Source organism: Dama dama, unplaced genomic scaffold, assembly GCF_033118175.1.
Source record: "Dama dama isolate Ldn47 unplaced genomic scaffold, ASM3311817v1 ptg000209l, whole genome shotgun sequence".
Classification (NCBI taxonomy): Eukaryota; Metazoa; Chordata; class Mammalia; order Artiodactyla; family Cervidae; genus Dama; species Dama dama.
In genome coordinates this window covers 291,717-315,227 of record NW_026871000.1, presented here as the reverse complement: position 1 = coordinate 315,227, position 23,511 = coordinate 291,717, and the positions used below count along the sequence as shown (strand labels likewise).

The 23,511-nt window shown below is 40.7% G+C and overlaps 1 protein-coding gene across 2 annotated transcripts; it reads right to left on the bottom strand.

Moving 5' to 3' along the window:
- Positions 1-18,006: 18,006 nt before the first annotated feature.
- On the bottom strand, positions 18,007-19,641 carry LOC133053750 (chromodomain Y-like protein). Of its 2 annotated transcripts, XM_061138257.1 has the most exons (2): positions 18,953-19,641; positions 18,007-18,886 (listed from the first exon to the last, which is right to left on the bottom strand). In XM_061138257.1, exons 1-2 carry the CDS (start codon positions 19,639-19,641, stop codon positions 18,007-18,009), a joined length of 1,569 nt encoding a protein of 522 aa, XP_060994240.1. The 2 variants fall into 2 exon arrangements, with proteins under 2 accessions (XP_060994240.1, XP_060994239.1); XM_061138256.1 differs by having other exon boundaries at positions 18,007-19,641.
- Between the last annotated feature and the right edge of the window lie 3,870 nt (positions 19,642-23,511).

Sequence of the window (23,511 nt, the reverse complement as noted above, 5' to 3'; positions counted from 1 at the left end):
ATATACAGCCTTGACATACTCCTTTTCCTATTTAGAACCAGTCTGTTGTTCCATGTCCAGTTCTAACTGTTGCTTCCTGATCTGCATACAGGTTTCTCAAGAAGGAGGTCAGGTGGTCTGGTATTTCCATCTCGTTCAGAATTTTCCACAGTTTACTGTAATCCACACAGTTGAAGGCTGCAGAAGCACGCTGGCTGCAAAGGACCACACAGAAGCGTGGCTGTGAGGAGATACCCCTCGCCCGAAGTCAGAGGCAGCAACTGAGAGTGCCAGGCTGTGAGAGCACAGGAGCAGCCCAGAGGAGCTACCTCACGTTTGATGTCAGGGGCAGCCACCGAGAGGAGAAACCCAACCTCCAAGGAGCAGCAGCTGTGCTGGCCCAGGAGGGTCGAGAGGAGCAGCTCCCTGTTCAAGGTCAGGAAGGGTGGCTGTGAGGAGATACCCCTCGTACAAGGTAAGAAGAAGCCATAAAGAGATATCCCACCTCCAAGGTAAGAGAAACCCAAGTAAGATGGTAGGTGTTGCGAGAGGGCATCAGAGGGCAGACACACTAAAACCATAATTACAGGGAACTAGCCAATCTGATCACACAAATCACAGTCTTGTCTAACTCAATGAAATTAAGCCATGTCATGTGGGGCCACCCAAAATGGATGGGTCATGGTGGAGAGGTATGACAGAATGTGTTTCACTGGAGAAGGGACTGGCAAACCACTTTGGTATTCTTGCCTTGAGAACCCCATGAACAGTACGAAACACCCACTAACATGCACCTATTAAGATTAAATCATTACCTACACATGCCTAGTCTTTTTGGCTGTTGTTTTGTTTTGTTTTTCTATTTCAAGTAGTCAGCTATCAACTGGTACTTTCCTTGGAACTTGCCCCAGAAATGGAAAATCATTTTGTTCTCATTTTCTTTTTTTCAAACAATTAGGCGTAATTTACCTAGTATGCATATAGAAAGTTTCCTTGACCTGAAGTTTATCTTGAAGCACTATAAAATAGCCATTCATTGAAAGAAAGCCTCATTCTACTCTTAATTATTTCAAAATAGAAATAATCATCTTCATAGATGACATGTAACTGTATTGTTCAAACTAGACAATTGTAGGAATTTTTTGACATTAGCCAACATAAATTTATCTTTGTTATCCTACATAGTCTAACACTTATTTGGTAGATCAGTTGCAACTAGGATTATTTTCATATAATGAAGATGGTTGGTGAGTTGACCTTTAAGGAGAGGCAGAATAAATATCAGGCATCATCGGCCCTGGGAACCATGAATTACCTGCCTGTTGCAGGTTAGGAAAAGAACTATGATGGAGTGACATATGGCCATACCTAAATGGAAAGGTAGAAATCTCTACCATCAGTCCAAAATAACTATTCTGTACTGGAGACACGATATGGTATGCAGAAGTAGTCAGCAGGAAAATTTTCAATGCAGCCATTTGCTTGAATGCAGCTGCAAGAGGAGAGTGCGATAGCCGCATAAAAACTCAATATTCAAAAAACTAAGGTCATAGCATGTGTTCCATTATTTCAAGGCATATCAATGGAGAGAGAATGGAATCATTGACAGATTTTATTTTCTTGACCTCCTATAACTTTGCAAGCAGTGAGTGCAGCCACGAAAGTAAAAGACATTTGCTCCTTGGACAAATAGCTCTGACAAATCTTGACACCATATTAGAAAGCAGAGAGATTGCTGACAAATATGCAATAGTCAAAGATATGACTTTTCCAGTAGTCATGTTTGAAGGTTAGAGCTGGAAAGGACCCCAAGACCTGAATAAAAAGTGTTACTGTTTTTCAACTATGGGCCTGGAGAAGACTCTTGAGTGTCCTGTGGACAGCAAGGAGATTAAACCAGTCAATCCTGAAGGAAATCACCCATGACTAATCGGGGAAAGAGTGATGACGAGACTGAAGTGCAAACACTCTGGCTAACTGAGGCCAAGAGCTAAATAATTGGGAAAGAACCCTGATACCTGGAAAGATTGGGGGCAGGCTTAGGGTTAGGGGTAGGAGAAGGGAATGACAGAGGATGAGATATCTGCAAAGCATCACCAACTCAAAGGATATGAGTTTGAGCAAATTCTGGGCGATCTGAAGGACAAGGGAGCATGGCGTGCTGCAGTACATGGAGTCCGAAAAAAGAGTCCGAAAAAAATGAGCAACTGAAAAACATCAAAAAATTGGTATTGGCAGGGATTGGGGGATGGATCATAAAGCATGTTAACTCTCTCATTGTAAGTGAAATTGAGGACTATTAGAAATTGCAAAGCTCTTATCAGCTTACTACTTCCTTTTCTCCCTCAAAATGTACTGTCAGAAGGTGATTTGAGAGCTTTCCAGTGAGAGAGAACCTCTGTGGAGTCGTGCTGTATCCTGAGGTGAAAACCTTACCCCACATGCCACTTGGATCTACAAGCGTGGTCTTATGCAGTGGCAGGATTGCCTCTAAATGTCTGTTAGACTGTTCCATCTTCTGAGGTGTTAACTGCTCTGGTATGTGATCTTAGAAAGGGGATTGAAGGTTAAGAAAAATAAAAAAAAAACACATTAAAGCTTCTCAATCAAGCTTTGTAGTACTGGGAGCAGCTTCTTTGACTTGGGCATCCTAGTAACCTTAAGAAATACTTAGGTGGAATTACATTACTGAGCATGGAAGGAGGTCGGCCACTGGCTCCATTTTGACTTTCCACTTGCATTCTCTGTGAATAGGCCATTCTTCTCTTAATGCTGCAGTTTTGTCTTCAGATGATGACTGAGAATTGGGAAAATGAGTGAATGCATATGAAAGCCCCATAATACTGAGGACAGTGATTACAATGTTCTCCACTTCAATAGAGTCAGCTCTCAAGATTTGTAGCATTTTAATATAAGGAGTATCAATAAGTCTGCAAAAAATTATACTCATAAAACTCTTATTGACTGCTGCCCACATAGAATTGAATTGAAGCCAGCAGTCCTGTATAGTCAGCATATTATCAGTGGGTTGACATGTCGACATTGAAGGTATTAGGTAAGAAGTATGTGGACCACGTTATAACTCCTTCTATTTTAAATGTCTTTCTGATACTCTTGGGCAAGGTTATGCATGTTTCACTTGTGGGAACAGAATTCCAGATTTCATCCTTAGTTTCATTTGATTCTCGAGTGTTCTTCATTATTGGTGAGTGTCAGCTTCCCTGTTCCCTATTATGTCTTAACAGTACCTTGTTATCCAGGAAGAGAGAGAGTATCCCATTACAGGTGGCCTGGTTGAAACTCCAGGTGTCTACTTAGCCTTCCCTGGTACTGCCACAGTAGAGGATGGGTATTTGGTTATTGCCAGATAGAATAAAGTCTAAGGTCGTCTACTCAACTTTTGCTGAGCTGACTGGGAGAGTACCACAGTTTTTACCTGTGCGTGGATGAAATGTCTTGGTTATTATCTAAATGTTTTGCATTTTGTAACTCATCCTTTTGTCTTGAACTTTGAATACAGACTTTTGTAAGAGAATTTTAAATTGTGCCTATTTGTATTTGTGTTAACCATTTCTACATGCATAAATCTATAATTTTTCAAGGCAAAAATAAATTCCAGATAGACATTAACAAACACATTCTTACTCCAATATACACATAAGGCACAGTCACAATTTTATATGCCAGAATAACAAATAAAAAAAGAAAATAAAAGCCAGGATACAAACTAGGGATTGCTGTGGATCCCACAGAATTTCTCTGGTACTTGTTTCTAGACAAAGTGATGGAAATTATTTTTGTAGTTGAATGATTTCACACTAGTGACACCCTAAATAAGAATACTTTAAAAGATAATCCTTTGTTCGGAATCTCAGGCTATCTTATAATAGCTTGTATGTAAGATTATTCTCTGACTTGGTTAAATTAAAACCATGCTGTAGGGAATCAAAGTTGAAGTCATACGGATCGCTCCTGCATACCAGAGTCCAAACATGAAAAGCCCAAAGTGAAACACCCTACAACATATATTAATGAAACACTGAAAAATTAAACACAAAAAGAAAACATTAAGATTCAGCAAGGGCAAAGACATAAATAACATATAGGTGGATCCACCTAAGGATAGCAGCTGATTTTTCAGTAGAAACTCTTCAGGCAAAAAGAGAATATTTGCACATTTCCAACTGATGGAAGAGTCAAATCGGCAACCGGTAATCTCATTCATATATGAAGGAGAAATTAAAAGCTTTAGGAAAACTGAGAGAATCCATCACATCAAAACTGTTGAACTGTTAACATACTGTTAAACTGAGGCTGTGAGTTCATATGCCATTAGATGTGGAAAACTCATCAGTAGCTATGAAATTGGAAAGGACAATTTTCATTCCAACACCAAAGAAAGGCAATGCCAAAGAATGTTCAAACTAACATGCAATTGTGCTCCTTTCACATGCTATCAAGGTAATCTTCAAAATCCTTCAGCTGTATATGAACCAAGAACTTCCAGATGTGCAAGCTGGACTTGGAAAAGACAGAGGAAACAGAGGATAAATTGCCAACATTCGTTGGATCCTAGAGAAAAAGGGAATTCCGGGGGGGGGGGGGGGGTGGCGGGGATTAATTCTGCTCATTGACTTCACTAAAGCCATTGACTAAAGATCATGAAAAAGATCATGTGGGCAATTCCTAAACAGACAGGAGTATCTGACCTGTCTCCTGGTAAATGTGTATGTGGGTCAAGATGCAGTAGTTAGAACCAGACATGGAACAATTGACTAGTTCAAAACTGGAAAGCGAAGTGACAAAGCTATATATGGTCACTATTCTTATGCTAAATATATAGAGAGTTTATTAGGCAAAACACCAGGCTGGATAAATCACAAAGCTGGAATGAAAGTTGCTGGGAAAACCACAGAACAGTCTCAGATAAACAGATGGTATCTCTCTAGAAATAGAAAATGAAGAGGAACTGAAAAACCTTTTGATAAGGGTGAATAAAGAGAATAAAAAACCTTGCTGAAAACTCAACATTCAAAAAACAAAGATTTTGGCATCTGGTCCCATCACTACTTGGCAAATAGAAAACATGGGAAATATAAAAGCAGTGCCAGAGTTAATTTTCTTGGTCTCCAAAATCCCAGCGAATGGTGACTGCAGTCATCAAATTAAAAGACACTTGTTTCTTGGAGGAAAATCTATGACAAATCTAGACATTGTATAAATAAGAAGACACATCTCCTTACAACAAAGGTTCCCACAGTCACAAACCCCTATGGTTTATCCAGTAATCATGTACAGATGTGAGAGTTGAAACATATAGAAGGCTGAGAGCTGAAGAATTGGTGTCTTCGAACTGTGATCCTAGAGAAGATACTCAAGGGTCGCTTTACTGTAAGGAGATCAAAGCAGTCATTCCTAAATGAAATCAAGGCTGAATAATCATTCGTAGGACTGATGATGTTTAGCCCACCTGAGTTAAAGGCCAACTCATTGGTAAATGCTGGGGAAGATTGAGAACAGTCAGGGAAAGGAATAAGAAAGGATGAGCTGGATGGATGTCATCACCAATTCAATGGACATGCATTTGAGAAAACACTGGGAGAGGAAGAAGAGGGAGTCCTGTCATGCTGCATTCCATGGAGTCACAAAACAGTTGGACAAAACTGAGTGAATAAACAACAAAACCAGAGTCTCTAGAGCTATTTAAAATCACTCTAAAATGCATTTAGTAAAAGAAATAACAAATAACCATTAATGTGTTACATTAAAAGGTGGCAAATGGATTTTTTTTTTATATATGGCAACTAGAGTCTGTCAAGGAGATAATACTTAGAATTGAATAGATTTTAAGAATTAGGTTGCAAGCAAAATTTTATCTAGTCAATAAGCAATATAGTGACATGGTTACCATATAAAGTAGACAAAGCAGACTTTAAATCCAAACTGATATGAGGGATAAGACATAATATTTCATTATGTTTTATCAGTTATATATTTTGCCATATTATTTTTACCTTGATACAAGGGCATATTAACTGAAATATGCATATAGGATTTATAAACATATATTCACCTCCCCAAAGAGTTCCAGGTACCTGAATCAAAAATTGAAAACTTTTCAATTATTTCTCTGCCTTTTGGCTAATATGAAGTGTAAAAACTAAAAAAAAAAAAAAAAAAAAAAAAAAAAAAAAAAAAAATTGAGCGAGAAGTACAGCCCAAAATTACATATCCAAATAATGGTGCAATAATCTAAGACCACGGTGGGAAGAGAAAACTTAAGTGATAAGATTAACCTTGTGGACTTAACACACATAAACAGAACATTCCACCCAACAAGGACAGATTATCCATCCCTCTCGAGTGTACTTGGAATATTCTCCAGAATATTCTTGAGGGTTGAGTTTATATTAAGCCATAAAACAAGCCTTTTAAAGTAAATCATAACAAATATGTTTCTGACATCCTAGAAATGTACATTTAAATCACTAATTGGAGGACTATTTGGAAAATGTAATCTGTGGAAAATTAAACAACACATTCCTAAGGAACCAATGAGTCAAAAAAGAAGTCACAGGGGAAATTAGAAAATATTCTGAGGTGAATGAAAATGAAAACACAACATACCCAAATCATCACATACAGGAAAAGCAGAACTCATATGTATTTAAGTTTACATTAAAGGGAAGCTCTCCAATCCTGAGGATAAGCTTGTGTCTTCTACAGAAAAGGGAAAAAGAAGAAAAAAAAAATCTAACCTCATAGCAAGAAAACAGAGGGAAACAATAAAGTTTAACATGGGAATAAAATAATATAAATACTAAAATATTATAAATACTTGACCATCTTGTCAAGGCTATGGTTTTTCCAGTAGTCATGTATGGATGTGAGAGTTGGACTCTAAAGAAAGCTGAGCATGGAAGAATTGATGCTTTTGAATTGTCATGTTGGAGAAGACTCTTGAGAGTCCCCTGGACTTCAAGGGGACCCAACCAGTCCATCCTAAAGGAGATCAGTCCTGAATGTTCATTGGAAGGACTAATGTTGAAGCTGAAACTCCAATACTTTGGCCACCTGATGCAAAAAACTGACTCTTTTGAAAAGACCCTGATGCTGGGAAAGATCAAGGGCAGGAGGAGAAAGGGACAACAGAAGATGAGATGGTAGGATGGCGTGACTGACTTAATGAGCATGAGTTTGGTTGGGCTCCGCGAGTTGGTGATGTACAGGGAGGCCTGTTGTGCTGCATTTCATGGGGTCACAAAGAGTCAGACACAACTGAGCTACTGAACTGAACTGATCTGAAATACTAAACGAATAGAGAAACAACAAAAAGTAGCAACAACAACAATAATATAAGTGGAAAATATTAGGTAAACTGAACAAACAAGATGAGAGAAGATTTAGTTACAGAAATGAGAATGAATTAGATGCTATTGCTATGAAATCATACTAAACAAAGAGGAGTGTTGGGTACTTGGATAAGGCTTTATGCTAGCAAAAGACTTAAGTTATGTGAAACAGTAAAATTGCTGGGAGAACAGAGTGACTAAAGCAATTTTAAAAACTGGAAAATCTGAAAAGACTCATAATAAAGCATTGTAACAAAAGTTCTATCCATCCTGATTCCTCCTTTCACTCTTCAGAGTGGTCTTACAGAAATACTTGGGAAGTTGATCCTCAGGATTAAATCCTCCTCAGGATAAAACTCTTGCTGAATAAAACACAATTTCTCAACCTTTAGGCTATGAATTTTTCCCAGTCAGTAGCACACATTTTAGAATTTCCAAATAAGTGATTCTTGTGTTGAACCACAGCTTTCAACGTACGTTTACGAATTCCTACTTAACATGGTTTTTATTGTCAAAGTTTACCATTATTTATTAAAACTTGAATGAATTCATGTTTCCATAAACTGGTGACATCAATTGGCAGCACTTTTAGAAACAATGACAAACAAATAAAATGAAGGTACCCTTATGTCTACAGTTTAAATTTATTCTGGCTAATTTAACTCTGCATTTAAATTTTTTGCTTTTTGTTTTGTCGATACCTAATAAAGAGGTCTTTGGTATATATTTTATGTGACATGTGCACTGTGATGCCTTTCTTGTCAGTTGCTCAAGTTGGCCAAGGACTGATTTTCTTTTTCAATTTAAAAAAATAATTTCAAATTGGAATATAATTGATTTACAATATTGTGTTAGTTTCTGCTATTCTACAATGTAGGTCAGCTATTGGTATATAGAGATGAGCCCCCCATTTGATCACCCACATCCTTCTTGAACCTCCTCTCCTACCCCACAACCAACTTCTCTAGGGCATCCCAGAGCACTGAACATCTTTTCACTAGCTGTCTACTTCATACTTGATATTATACATTTGTCAGTGCATCTTGCTCAATTCATTCACTCTCTCCTTTGCCCTCTGTGTCCAGAAGTTTGTTCTCTACCTCTGCATTTCTTTCCCACCCTCCAAATGGGTTCTTCCTTGTCATTTTCCTAGATTTCACTTATGTGCATTAATAAAGAATATTGATCCTTCTCTTTCTGAATTACTTCATTCTGTATAATAGGCTCTAGTTCTATCCATATCTCTACAAGTCATCCAGTTGTGCTCCTTTTATGAATGAGTAACTTCCTATCCAATATATGTGCCCCAAATTCTTTATCCATTCCATGATATTTGAACACCTAGCTTGCCTCCCTATCTCAGCTACTGTTAAAGTTGTTGAAATGGATACTGGGGTACATATGTCTTTTTCAATTGTGGTTTTGTCTGGGTATATTCCAAATAGTGGGTTTGTTGGGTCGTATGGTAATTTTATTTCTAAGTTTCTAAAGAACTTGCTATGGTTATGCATCACAGTGCTATTTATTTACACTGCTAACAACAGTGGATTCCCATTTCTCCACACCATCTCTTTCATTTATTAAGATTATATAATTTTTTATTTCTTTACTTGGTTGCATCAGGCCTTATTTGTCACATGTGGTGTCTGGTTCCCTGACCAGACAGAATCCAGAACCCAGGGTTCAAACCTGGGACCCCTGCATTGGGACCATTCTGTCTCAGTCACTGGACCTCCAGGGAAATCCTCTCTTGTAGAATTTTATACTGATGGCCATTCAGAATGATATGTATTGTAATTTTGACTTGTGTGCCTTTATTACTTTGAAGTAGCTATTGCTCTGCTCAGTTTCTGGGAAGATTTTTTTTTTAATCACAAATGCATGTTGAATTATATAAAAGGGTTTTTCAATATCTTTTGAGGTGATCCTATGGTGTTAATCCTTCAATATATATTGATATCCAGCTCCTGAAGAATGTTGGCATTTCTGGGATAAACACTACTTAATAATGGTGTTTAATAATTTTAAAGTGTTGTTGGGTTCTTTTACTAGTATTTTGTTGAGGAGTTTTGCATCTATTTTCATCCATGTGATATCGGTCAGTAATTGTAATTTTCTGTATTAACTTTGATTTTGTTATCAAGATGATGGTGACCTTGTAGGATGAGTTTGGGGGTTTTACTTCCACTGCAGTATCTCAGAAGAGTTTCAGAAATACAGGTGTTAACACTTCTCTGAATGGTTCATAAATCTTACCTCTGAAGCCATCTGGCCCTTATAGTTAACTATAAAATTTTCAACACAATTTCACTATTAGTGTTTGTAATCACTGTGTTCATATTTTCTGTTTCATCTTAGTTGATTTTCCAAGAAGTTTCTGTGGCTTTCTGGTTCTACATTTTATTGGCTTATAGTTGTTTGTCATAGTCTATAAGATTCTTTGTTACTTCTGTGGAATCAGTTATAGCCTCTCGTTTTTCACATCTAATTTTATTGATTTGTGTGTTCTCCCTTTTTTCCTTCATGAGTCTGACTCGTGATTTATCTATTTTGTTTGTGCTCTCCTACTGCCCCTTTTTACTGTGGAAAATTCTAAGAGAGATGGGAATACCAGACCACCTGACTTGTCTCTTGAGAAACCTATACACAGGTCAGGAAGCAACAGTTAGAACTGGAAATGGAACAACAGACTGTTTCCAAATAGGAGAGGGAGTATGTCAAGGATGTATATTGTCACCCTGCTTATTTAATTTATATGTAGAATACATAATGAGAAATGCTGGATTGGAAGAAGCACAAGCTGGAATCAAGATTGCTGGGAGAAATATCAATAACCTCAGATATGCAGATAACACCACCGTTATGGCAGAAAGTGAAAAGAAACTAAAGAGCCTCTTGATGAAAGTGAAAGAGGACAGTGAAAAAGTTGGCTTAAATCTCAACATTCAGAAAACTAAGATCATGGCATCTGGTCCCATTTCTTCACAGGACATAGATAGGGAAACAGTGGAAACTGTCAGACTTTACTTTTTGGGGGCTCCAAAATCACTGCAGATGGTGATTGCAGTGATGCAATTAAAAGACGCTTACTCTTGGAAGGAAAGTTATGGCCAACCTAGAGAGCATATTAAAAAGCAGAGACATTGCTTTGCCAACAAAGGTTCGTCTAGTCAAGACTATGGTTTTTCCAGTGGTCATGTATGGATATGAGAGTTGTATTCCTTCCAAGGAGTAAGCATCTTTTAATTTCATGGCTGCAGTCAACATCTGCAGTGATTTTGGAACCCCAAAAAATAAAGTCTGACACTGTCCCCACTGTTTCCCCATCTATTTCCCATGAAGTGATGGGACCAGATGCCATGATCTTAGTTTTCTGAATGTTGAGCTTTAAGCCAACTTTTTCACTCTCCTCTTTCACCTTCGTCAAGAGGCTTTTTAGTTCCTCTTCACTTTCTACCATAAGGGTGGTGTCATCTGCAAATCTGAGATTATTGATATTTCTCCCAGCAACCTTGATTTCAGCTTGTGCGTCCAGCCCAGCGTTTCTCATGATGTACTCTGCATGTAAGCTAAATAGCAGGGTGACAATATACAGCTTTGATATACTTCTTTTCCTATTTGGAACCAGCCTGTTTTTCCATGTCCAGTTCTAACTGTTGCCTCCTGACCTGCATATAGGTCTCTCAAGAGGTGGGTCAGGTGGTCTGGTTTTCCCATCTTTCAGAATTTTCCACAGTTTTTCGTGATCCACTCAGTCAAAGGCTCTGGGATCGTCAATAAAGCAGAACTAGATGTTTTTCTGGAACGCTCTTGCTTTTTCATGATCCAGAGGATGTTGGCAATTTGATCTCTGGTTCCTCTGCCTTTTCTAAAACCAGCTTGAACATCTGGAATTTCACGGTGCACATATTTCTGAAGCCTAGCTTCCAGAATTTTGAGCGTTACTTTACTAGCGTGTGACATGAAGGCAATTGTGCTATAGTTTGAACATTATTTGGGATTGCCTTTCTTAGAGATTGGAATGAAAACTGACCTTTTCCAGTCCTGTGGCCACTGCTGAGTTTTCCAAATTTGCTGGCATTTTGAGTGCAGCACTTTGGCAGCATCATCTTTCAGGATTTGTAATAGCTCAACTGGAATTCCATCACCTCCACTAGTTTTGTTCATAGTGATGCTTTCTAAGGCTTACCTGACTTCACATTCCAGGATGTCTGACTCTAGGTGAGTGATCACACCATCATGATTATCTGGGTTGTGAAGATACTTTTTGTACAGTTCTTCTGTGTATTCTTGCCACCTTTCTTAATATCTTCTGCTTCTGTTAGGTCCATACCATTTCTGTCCTTTATCAAACCCGTCTTTGCCTGAAATGTTCCCTTGGTATCTCTAATTTTCTTGAGGAGATCTCTAGTCTTTCCCATTCGGTTGTTTTCCTCTATTTCTTTGTATTGATTGCTGAGGAAGGCTTTCTTTTCTCTCCTGGCTATTCTTTGGAACTCTGCATTCATATGGAAATATCTTTCCTTTTCTCCTTTGCTTTTCAGTTCTCTTCTTTTCACAGCTATTTGTAAGGCCTTCTCAGACAATCATTTTGCCTTTTCGCGTGTCTTCTCCATGGGGATGGTCTTGATCCCTTTCTCCTGTACAATGTCAGGAACCTCTGTCCACAGTTCATGAGGCTCTCTGTCTATCAGATCTAGTCCCTTAACTCTATTTCTCACTTCCACTGTATATTCACAAGGGATTTGATTTAGGTCATACCTGAATGGTCTAGTGTTTTTTGCTACTTTCCCCAGTTTAAGTCTGAATTTGGTAATAAACAGTTCATGATCTGAGCCACAGTCAGCTCCCGGTCTTGTTTTTGCTATTAGGTCCATCTAATTTATGTCATTTATTGAGCCCATCTTTGAACTATTCCCTTGGTATCTCTAATTTTCTTGAAGAGATCTCTAGTCTTTCCCATTCTATTGTTTTCCTAATTTTTATTTTATTTATTTATTTATTTATTTATTTTGTACTGATCACCGAGGAAGTCTTTCTTATCTCTCCTTACTGTTCTTTGGAACTCTGTATTCAAATGGGTATATCTTCCCTTTTCTCCTTTTTTTCACTCCTCCCCTCCCCCCTGGCTATTTGTAAGGCCTCCTCAGACAGCCATTTTACTTTTTTGCATTTTCTCTTGTGGGGATGTTCTTGATCCCTGTCTCTGTAAAATGTCATGAAACTTCGTCCATAGTCCATCAGGGACTCTAATATCTAGTCCCTTAAATCTGTTTCTCCCTTCTACTGTATAGTCATAAGGGATTTTATTTAGGTCCTATCTTAATGGCCTAATGGTTTTCCCCACTTTCTTCAATTTCAGTCTGAATTTGCCAATAAAGTGTTCATGATCTGAGCCATAGTCAGGTGCCATTCTTGTTTTTGTTTATGGTATAGAGCTTCTCCATCTTTGACTGCTAAGAATATAATCGATCTAATTTTGGTGTTGGCCATCTGGCCATGTGTAGACTCTTCTCTTCTGTTATTGAAAGAGAGTGTTTGCTATGATCAGTGCATCTGTTGGCAAAATTCTATTAGCATTTGCCCTGCTCCATTATGTACTCCAAGGGCAAATTTTCCTATTACCCAAGGTGTTTCTTGACTTCCTACTTTGCATTCCAGTCCCCTATAAAGAAAAGGACATCTTTTATGTGTGTTAGTTCTAAAAAAGATCTTGTAAAACTTTTCAATTTCAGTTTTTTTCTGCATTATTTGTCAGGGCATAAACCTGGATTATGGTTATAGTGAATGGTTTGCCTTCAAAAGGAATAGAGACCATTCTGTGATTTTTGAGATCACATCCAACTAGTGAAAGGTTGTTGCTGAATCATGAAAAGATACCAGGATTCTTGGCCTCCAGAGGAGAAGAATTCAATCCAGGGCCAGAGATGAGGCTTGATTGCTCAGAGCTTCTGTGTAATAAAGTTTTGTTAAAGTATAAAGGAGATAGAAAAAGTTTCTGACATAAGCATCAGAAGTGGGCAGAAAGAGTATGCCCTTCCTAATGTTTGCAGTGGAGTTATATACTCTCTAATTAGTTATTACAAAATCAAAAGAATCAAAAGATTGTCTAGGGGTTATAAAGATCTCACTAGACCTACTCCCATAATTTACATTTTAAGATAACAGAATTAGCCAGAAGATTTTTTTCCAGAGACTGTCCTCAATCATGATACATTATTGCTATATAATCCTAAGCAATGTAGAGGGGGAAATGTTTGTCCTTTCTTCCTCCTTGAGAACTCCAGACCCCTCTCTCCTTGGGGACCCCTGGACTTTTTATCAATCTGCCTTGGAATTGACTCTATCACTACTGCATTTTGGACTCTCTTGTTGACTATGATGGCTACTCCATTTCTTCTAAGGGATTCTTGCCCACAGTAGTAGATATAATGGTCATCTGAGTTAAATTCACCCATTCCAGTACATTTTAATTCACTGATTTCTAAAATATAGAGGGCCATCTCCTTTTGACCACTTCCAATTTGCCTTGGTTCATAGACCTAACTTTCCAGATTCCTATGCAATATTGCTCTTTACAGCATCAGACCCTGCTTCTATCACCAGTAACATCCACAACTGGGTATTGTTTTTGCTTTGGGTCCTTTTCTTCATTCTTTCTGCAGTTATTTCTCCGCTGATCTCCAGTAGCATAATGGGGACCTCCTGATCTGAAGAGTTCATCTTTAAGTGTTATATCTTTTTGCCTTTTCATGCTGTTCATGGGGTTTTCCAGGGAAGAATACTGAAGTGGTTTGCCATTCCTTTCTCCAGTGGATCACATTTTGTCAGAACTCTCCACCAAAATTTGTCTGCCTTGGGTGACCGTTCACTTCATGGCTTAGTTTCATTGAGTTGTAAAAAGCTGTGGCCCATGTGATTAGATTGGTTAGGTCACAGTGATTGTGGTTTCAGTCTACTTGTCCTCTGATGCCCTCTCTCAGAACCTACTTAATGCAGTTTCTTAACTGCAGTCTTAATGCAGTTTCTCTTAACTTGGATGTAGAGTATCTTCACAGCTACTCCAGGAAAGTGTAGCCACTGATCCTTACCTTGGACATAAGGTATCTCCTCATGGCTGCAACTACTGACCTTGGCCGTAGATATCGCCTCTCGGTTGCTCACCACTCCAGTTCCATGCAGCCACTGCTCACCACTCCAGCACAATGCAGCCACCACTCGCCGCTAAATCTCTATCCAGATCAGTAAGCAACAGTTAGAACTGGATAGGGAACAACAGACTCATTCCAAGTAGGAAAAGGAGTACAGTCAAGGCTGTATATTGTCACCCTGCTTACATAACTTATATGCAGGGTGCATCATGAGAAACGTTGGGCTGGATGTACTAAGGCAATTTCCAGTCTCCGTTAAACTGCAGGAAAGCATTTAATTGTTATTTTATTGTATGACATTATAATCTAGGGACGATTGTTACCAAACAAATTTATCCTCCTTTTTTTGTGTTTTAAAATTAGAGCTGCTATTAAAGCAGTGTTGTCAGCCACTATCTTTTGGTCTGTAGCTGGAAGATGTGTCCATTCTAGGGGTCCTGATTTCATTAATACACCAGTCGGAGCTGTAGGAGTAGGCAAGCACAAAAGCTGCGACACTTTACTTGTATCAATCCTATTTACATGACTATAGATACGGAAGCTGTTTCTTTATCAAGGGCTTGTCGAGCTTCAGGGGTCAGGCTCCTTTCGAAAGCTGGGTCAGAGTTACCGTGTAAGACATTAAACAAGGGCTTTAATTCAGCAGTAATGAATTTTACCTAAGGCGTAATCCAGTTAATATCTCCAAGCAAATTTTGATAATCACTTAATGTCACCAAATGAACTATTTTTTTCATTGTAAGGGAACATGAGTCACCATTTTAGAGTACAGAACTTGCCCTAAATAAGTAACTGGGGGGTTTATTTGGGGGCAATTTGAAGGCTACAATATTGTAAAGCCTCTGCTAGATCATGCAACACTGATTGTAAGCAGTCCTGATCAGGATGTGCTATTAGGATATCATCCATATAATGAATTAAATATATCTGTCTATCTTTTATATGAAACCATGTACAAAAGACTTGAAAAGATTTAGAAGTGTATGCAGGGGCATTGTCAGGTATTAGACATTAGGATAACACAAGTCTAACAGTGAGTGGTTATTTTGGATAGAAGCAGAATGAGCTTTTACATGTACATATTTTTAAATAGCACTTATTTATTTTACTAAAATAACAAAGTTAAAACAAATATAAAAAACTTAAAGGCAAAGAAATGCATAATCTGTTGTTGATAGATTTATTCTAAGAAAACTTTTTTCGCTTCACAGAGAGAGTAGACTAAATTTCAGTCTGTTACCAATTTAGCAGACAGCAAACAAAGAACATTTTTTTTTTTTTTTTTTAGTTAATCTTAGAGAATTTTTTTTTTTCTTATAAATCTTGAACTAGAGGTATTTTTCTAAAGCTATGAGTCAAACCATACAGGATAATTGACAAAATAGCCTGGTCATTGTTGTGACCTGTAACACTTGAACATGATAATTAAAACTATAACTGACAACATGTTACCAGGACATATCAATTTTCATGAATTTTCCATAATTTTTAGGATATCTACATAAGTAACAACAACTGTACAGTACAAACTGAGAAGATTTAGCACCATTCCAACAATCATTGCCATGCCATTTAACATGTCAAATGAACTCAGATAGTATAATAGCCCTTTGGGAGACCTCAGGGGCCCTCTGAAGCATCCCAAGCTTAGCTAGACGTCTAAAGAATTTTAAAAGAATGTGTTTAAAGATGTTTTAGCATAAGGATCAATTAAAAGCCTTTCAAACATTGGGTCAGATTTAGTCAATGTTGATGGCTGTATCCTTCAGCTTGTTGACATGTCAAAATGCACTTAAATGCCAAGGCTCAAGTTGTAGTGAAAGTGAGCCCCACCCCCTTTGGACCAAATGGACTCTACCCAGTTTTTTGTTTTGGCCACGTCCTTCCTAAAAAAGTCTATTTATCTAAGTAATTTTAATGCAATTTTAGAAAATCCTGATCATGCCAAACTCTTTTTTAATAATTCTAATAACTTTGGTAATTTACTGAAAGTATACTTCCTGCTTTCCATTCGCAACTAAGAGCTAACATTTATATGAGCATTTTATAGACTGGTGAGCATAAATACCACTGATAATGTTTAAAACACTTGGTTTTTCTTTTTTTTTTTTAATTTATTTTGTAACATTTTAGGATGGCATCAAGCACTATTTACTTGTAGTCCCACATCTCTTTAGTTATTCTGTAAAAGGAAATCAGTGTTTAGTAGGAAATGTTTTAAACATCTAATATATTTGGAAATGACCTAATTATTTAATAGACTTAATACTTAGTTTAGCACATCCCTTAGAAATTTAAGTTACGTCAATCTGGAGAGGCAATTGTAGACGGGTATTCCTAAAGAAAAATGATTTGTTAGAGTTTATATAACAACTCATATCTCTTTTCCATTTTTTAGAAAAATGTTTCACTCCAGGTAATCGCCTTTTGACAAAGTGGTAACAGATATAATATTTAAATTATATTAAACCTAGGTACAAAAAATATTTTACTTGATGTTAATTACTCTAAGACATGTCTATATCAGATAGTTCTCTTTAAAAGGAGTTTCTGCATTGAATAGTATGCCAAAAGAATTTTAACTTGTTCAATAAAGTACATTCTAAGTGAACCTAAAAAGCACAGTTTATAAGCATGCAAATTCTTTCCATTTTTGGTGTAATACATCAATCACATCTGCAAAGAGAAAACCAAAACTCTATATAAAGTAGTAGAGCTCACCTAGCCACAAGAAGCACTCATGTAGTTATTTTTCAAAAGGGTCAGAAAACCTAATTATAAACCTGCTAAGATTAACTTATAACTTAAGCTACCATACTGAAGCTAGTCAGTGATTCACTAATACTGCAAAAGATGCTTTCTGTTAGCGAGAGTGGTTTCTTCCTGTTAACTGGGTAAGAATCAGACTTTGAACAACAGGGAAAAATCAATTGATATTTCAGCATGAATCTGAGGCATATTTTATTTTGGGGTATGTCCATCAGTGGGTTTTTAGCCAGAAGTACTCATCCTAAAAGATAAGTCTTCCATTTGATTTAGAATTTTCTATCTTGGAGGCTTTGGACCTTTTAGAGATAAGGCACATCTCAGATCTTTCCATATTTCGATTTGCAGCAGGGATGGTGAGGCTTGCTATCACCCCTTTCTTTTCATTTAAAAGGAAAAAACAAACAAAAAAAAAAGATTAACACACATTGTTTCAGACTTTTCTGACACCTAAACCTAGAAAATATCTTTATATATACACATTCCTAGCTGAAGGTGACAAGAATGACAGCCTCAAGGAGCAGGCCAGAGCTCACCATTATACTTTTATACTCGTGTGTATTAAGTATAAACCAATGACGTTTCAACAAAGGAGTTTTTTTAGTTATTTATTTTAAAGCTACAGCACCTCAGAACTCCTTGGCAATAAATAGCTTGTCTGTCTCAAGTCCTGCTTCCCAGAGGGAGCTCGGTAGGAGCCTGGCTCAGGCCGTGAGGTCTGGCACCGCACGCCCTGGTGAGGTCGGGCGGCTGGACAGTCAGAAATCGTCGGTCTTGCACTTCAGGTACTTGCGCATGGAGTCGATGCCCTGCGCGGAGCCCCATATCTTCTTGAGCACCTCACACTCCCGCTCATTGGCCCGCTCCAGCTCCAGCCTCATGTTGCAGCGCACAAGGGCCTTGGATTCCTCCAGCACGACACGGTTGCAAGAGGCGAGCTCCTTGATGCGAACCATGACTTCCTGGGTGAAGGTCCCAGGCCAGAACACCTGGGAGACCAGCCCTTTGCTGCACGCCTCCTGTGCTGTTAGCTTCCGCCCTCTGAACAGCATTTCGTTGGCAGATGCTCCTCCCATAATCTTGGGGAACATGACGGTGGAACAGCCGTCTGGACTCTGTCCGAAGGTGGTATAGGGCGTCTGGAACCATGCCTTTTCGTTGGCCCAGACCACATCACAGAGAGGCAGGATGGATGCTCCGAGCCCAATGGCCGGGCCATTCACAGCTACGACAATAGGCTTCTTGAACTGGATGAAGATGTTCACGAAGTTTCTGATGGCCTCAGCCATTCTGGCGCTCTCCCTCTTGCGGTTATCTGGCAGGCGCCGGATGAAGTAGAGGAAGTCCAGGCCGCAGCAGAAGACACTGCCCACAGCGCTGAGCAACACCAGGTTGCTGTCGTCGGCGTTGGCCATGCTCAGCGCTCTCTGCAGCTCCTTCATCACCTCCGGGTTCAGCGAGTTGTTCTCGGATGACTTGGTGGACAGCAGGATGTGGGTGAAGCCGTCCTGCTTCCGGACCACAATGTCCCGGTACCTGTAGGCTCTCTCCCTCTGCCACACGCTGAAGCGCAGCTGCTTGTTAAAGGGCTGGTCTTGCCTGTCCTTCATGAACTTCTTCTTCCCAGCTTTCATGCCCATGACTGACGTCTGCAGGGGACTTGTGCAGTTGACTGGAAGTGCGTCCACCAAATCGGACGTGCCATTCCCTTTCATGGCCAGCCCTGTGGCCATGGTGGCCTTCACGGGGCCCGACGCCCGTGGCAACAATGGGTGTATCCAGGGCCGGCTCCCCATCATCAAAGGCTCTGGCTCTGGGCTCAGTAGGTCCCCGATCTGCTTCTCGGCTGCCGCCTCTGGGGCTGCTGTGTCTTCCGGCCCCTGCTTCATGGGGTCCGGATTCTCGGGGCTCTCGTCCTGAAAGCTGTCCAGCACAGTCCCACTCTTTATGGGGCTCTTGGGCACGAGAATCCTGTTGCCCAACCGGGCCAGGTCCATGTACTTGTAGGTGGCCAGGCCCCGTGCAGAGCTCTCCTGGAACTTCTGGCTGGCAGTAAACGGCGGGCTGCTCTTGGCTTCGTGCTCCTTGCCCACCACTAGGGCCTTGGGGGCGGCCTTGGAGAAGCTGCTGTTGGTGGATCTGGAGATCTGATTCTGGCCATTGTTTGGGGAGGTCCGCTTGGCTCTAGTGAGGGTGCCCTCCTTCTGCTTCCCGGTGTGCTGCCGGTTAAAGTCGTGGATGCACTCCTCGCAGTTCACCAGGTGCTGCTCTGGCTCCCATGTGGCATCCTCCCTGCCATAGCCTTTCCACTGAACCACATACTCCGTCTTCCCTTTCTTGTTTTGCCTCTTGTCAATGACCCTTTCAACGTCATACAGCTCCTCGGAGGCCATGGCTGCCCCCTCTGGGCTGGGCCAGTGAGGCAACCCTGGTCATTTTGAAGACTCCCAGTGGTCTGCTCCAGAGCCCCTGAACACCCCTATATGTAGGGGACCACACCCTTATGATTATGACGTCAGTAAGTCCATTCCCCAGCCAATGGCAGCCTTACCCCAGCCTTAGCATCACAAAGCCTCATCCTGAAACCTGTGATGTTGGATGCAGAGCTCAGTTGATTTGCTGGCAGAAATGAGGCATTTTTCATCATCCCAAAGAGCCCCCCAAACTCACCTGCCATCCTCATCTCTCTACACCAACACAGATGGGCCACATGTCAGGGAGAGTGTGTCTCCTCCAAACCTTACCCCACAACCGGGTTTCAGCCTTTCCTTCGAGTCTGTCTCACGTTACATTATTAACTACTTTTCGTTTTCTTGCCTCAAATCCATCCATGATAATTAGGCTGTGGAACTGAGAATAATTTCCCTTTCATCCTACAACTGGTAGGAGGAAATGCACCTTGAAGGCCATTCAATTCTGGGCCACTTATGAGAAACCTTTTCCATCCCACCTCCTTTTCTCAGTCTTCATCTAGCTCTCCTCAGTTTTCTAGTCTCCAGTCTAAAAGCCCCATCCTCAACTGTGAGAATACACAATATTCAGTATGCACTGAATACATACACTTGCTCTGGCGCTACTTGGCACTGTCTTGTTTCAATTCGAGGACTAATTGTCACCTCCCCAGATGTAATACCCAGGCTTCAGTTTTAACATGGTAATGTGGATGAGGCAGACAAATGCATGCTTTGGGTTGTGCTGGATGACCCCAAGAAGGAAATCACCACCTGTGACTGACTAGTATTCCCAGGAAGGAAGGGGTGCAGCTTGCCCAGTGGTGTGTGAGCCTCATGTGCACAGTGCTTCTCAACATGCACCCTCACAAATTTCTTCTCATCCTGTTTTCCTGGCAGAAGCTCCTTTGGGTGTCTCCTCACAGTTGAGACCATGGTGGAATTCATTTCCATGAATAGCTGCCACAAGCTTCCAGCCTCTTGGAGGAAACCCTGTGTAATCATGCCTACCCATCTAGTTCCCAAGGTCTCTCATTGAGGTTGTTGGTGCTGGAGGATAGGGGAATAAGTTGTGTGCTTCAGCACAGTCCCTTTGTTCCTAATGGGGTAGCATGGTCAGCCAGCCTTAGATGTACCCTTGGGGGGCAGTCTTTGTTGACATAGTGGGATTCCCTGTGGTTTCCATGAGGTGCTGTCTTCCTGGTGTGCACTGGCTGCTTAGTCACCTAGGACAAGCCTCAATGTTCAGAGCAGTCTTATTTCTACCAGTCAAAAAGTTGAGAAGCACAAGATGGTGGAGGGGGAGGGGTACAGGGAGTACATCTCTCTCCACGGATCCATCAGGAATAGACCTTCAGACACAAGTGCTTGCAGAACCTCAGCTGAGAGTAGACAGGACTGCCTGAACAGAGGAAAATAGTAGATGGAACCGCAAACAATCAGGAGGATGCAATAACTAGGGGGTGGGGGGAGGAGACATGCGTGTTAGTAGGATTGGGCCTGCCCTCAGGGGGTGGGAGACCTGAAGTAGGTGTCCGATCTCCACATGGGAGCAACTGTCTGCATCAGAGGAGAAACACTTAAGGCTGAGAGTGAAACAGCACATCTGTGGCAGCCTAGAAGGGATGAGAATGAGACAGTCCTTTCCACAGTCATTCACACCCCAGAGAGGGACACAGGTCCTGTAGAAGGTGCAGCAGGAAGCAGATGGTTCCTAGAGATTGTGGAGAAATCCCTGGCCATGGTCTGCTGCCTACTGGTTAGAGACAAATTGAGGGGATGCTCAAATGAGGAGATCGTGTGGGAAAAGCCTGTGCAGGTAAGCCAGGTGGCCATGGGAGGAAGGTGACACTGCTGAGTCATGTGTAGGGGGTGGAGCCATCGGGACAGCCTCTGTCTCCCCACACGCCTGCATCACAGCTGAATAAAAGAGAGGTTGGTCCCATGAAGCACTTGAATCACTGAACTACAGAGTAAGACTCCACCCAGGGAGCGCCTTTAAGTACCTGATGCTCCAAACGACAGAGTAGGACCCCAGCGTGGGGGGTCCCACTATGTGCCTGACACGCTGAACAACAGTGACGGACCCCAGACAGGAAAGCCCTCGAAGGGCCTGAATGCATGTGTCTATGGAGAAAGACTAGCCAAAGAGGCCTTCAGATTGCCAGCTACAATAGGCTCAAAGAAAAATTCAGACAGGGCCTTAATTCCTGCAGTGGAGGCAGTCCAAGTCTCTGTACACTTGGCACTGCCAGGGTCCCTGCAAGCCAAGCAACTGTGTCGCCTTCATGCTCAACTCTCACTCAGGCAGAGCTGCCACGGTCCAAGTACTCGTCCGTCTTTGCTCTCAGTTTCGCTTCAGGATTGTCAGATTCCTTTCTACCCTGGAGACTGTGGCAGGATTCTCTGCCAGGGAGGGGATTCTCCATGCAAGAATCCTGGAGCGTATTGGCCAATACGGATTGCCATGCCCTTCTAGAGCACTATATTAGCCGCTGTCCTTATTGCCAAACCCCTGAGCACGCGGCGCTTGCCAGAACCTCTGTGACCCAATCTGCTGCACCACCTCCACACCTGGTCCTCAAAGGGGCAAACCCAAGGACTCCAAGGCAACCTCAGGAGCAAATTCCAGTGGACAAACCACATGCAGAAATGGACGGGAAACCCCCATGAAAGTCAGCAGCAGTGTAGCTAAGGAAGAAGGCCCAGAACCTCCCTACGAGGTGTACAAACTGCAGATTAAACCCACACGATCACCTAGGAAGACTCTGTGTCTAAGCAATGGATAAACAAGTCATTGAGAGATCCCTCCTGCAAACCAACCAATCAACCAACAACAACCACAACGAAACAAAACGCAGCAGTTCTGATGGCTGTGGACTTTGCAGGCAAGAACACATAGGAGTGGGACCAGATTAGAATGTAAGTTGCCCCCACACCAGGTCCAGAGATCAGCACACTAATGACGGGTAGCCGAGGGAGGTGAGGTGGCCTGTGAATACAAGTGAAGGAAAGGACTCTGATAGCAGTGACTCAAGATAAATGTATGTTCTTCCTCTCTTTTGATTTGCTCTGTAGATTCTTTGGGATTTATTTGTTTTCTTTCTTTCCGCCCTCACCACAACTGCAGTAGTTGTCATTGTTAATTTCACTACGGAATCAAATGAAGCTTTGGAGCTTTTTTCCTGTGTGTGTGTGTGACATCTTCTTCACTCCTTCTATACAACGTTTCTTGTACGTTCAGCTTTTGCAGTTCTGTAGAACTTTTTTTCTTTTATTTTCCTCAGTCTTCTTCTAAGTTTAACTTGACAATTTTTAATCCTCCTAATTTTGTTATCTACATTTACTCCTTTGTTTATTTTTCGTACTGTATTTCCCGCCCCTTTGTAGTTAAACTTTACCTGTATAAATGATTTTATCTCCCACTGTTTAAGAATGTATATCTGTTCATTTTTTTCCTCTCAACATATTTGTTAGATTTATTTTAACTGCCTTATTGCCCACCTAGAACCTAGGACTAGTTTTGTATTCCGGTTAGTGCTTTAGTTAGTTTTATGCTTGTGGATAAACACTCGGGTTCCTTTGTTCACTGTGCCAATTTAATGACGTTTATTTCACTTTATTTTTGTTTTAGAACTTTGTCTCTAAGTTGATCTTTTGCTGCTCTGTAGAGTTTTATTTTCTACTTTTTATTGTCTTCTTCCATTTCCCCCACTTATTATACATTTATTTACTTATTTATTAAAACTAGTGCATTTTTTCTATATCGATTCTTTTCTTTGCCTTTCCTACACTTATTTTCCCCTTAGGGTG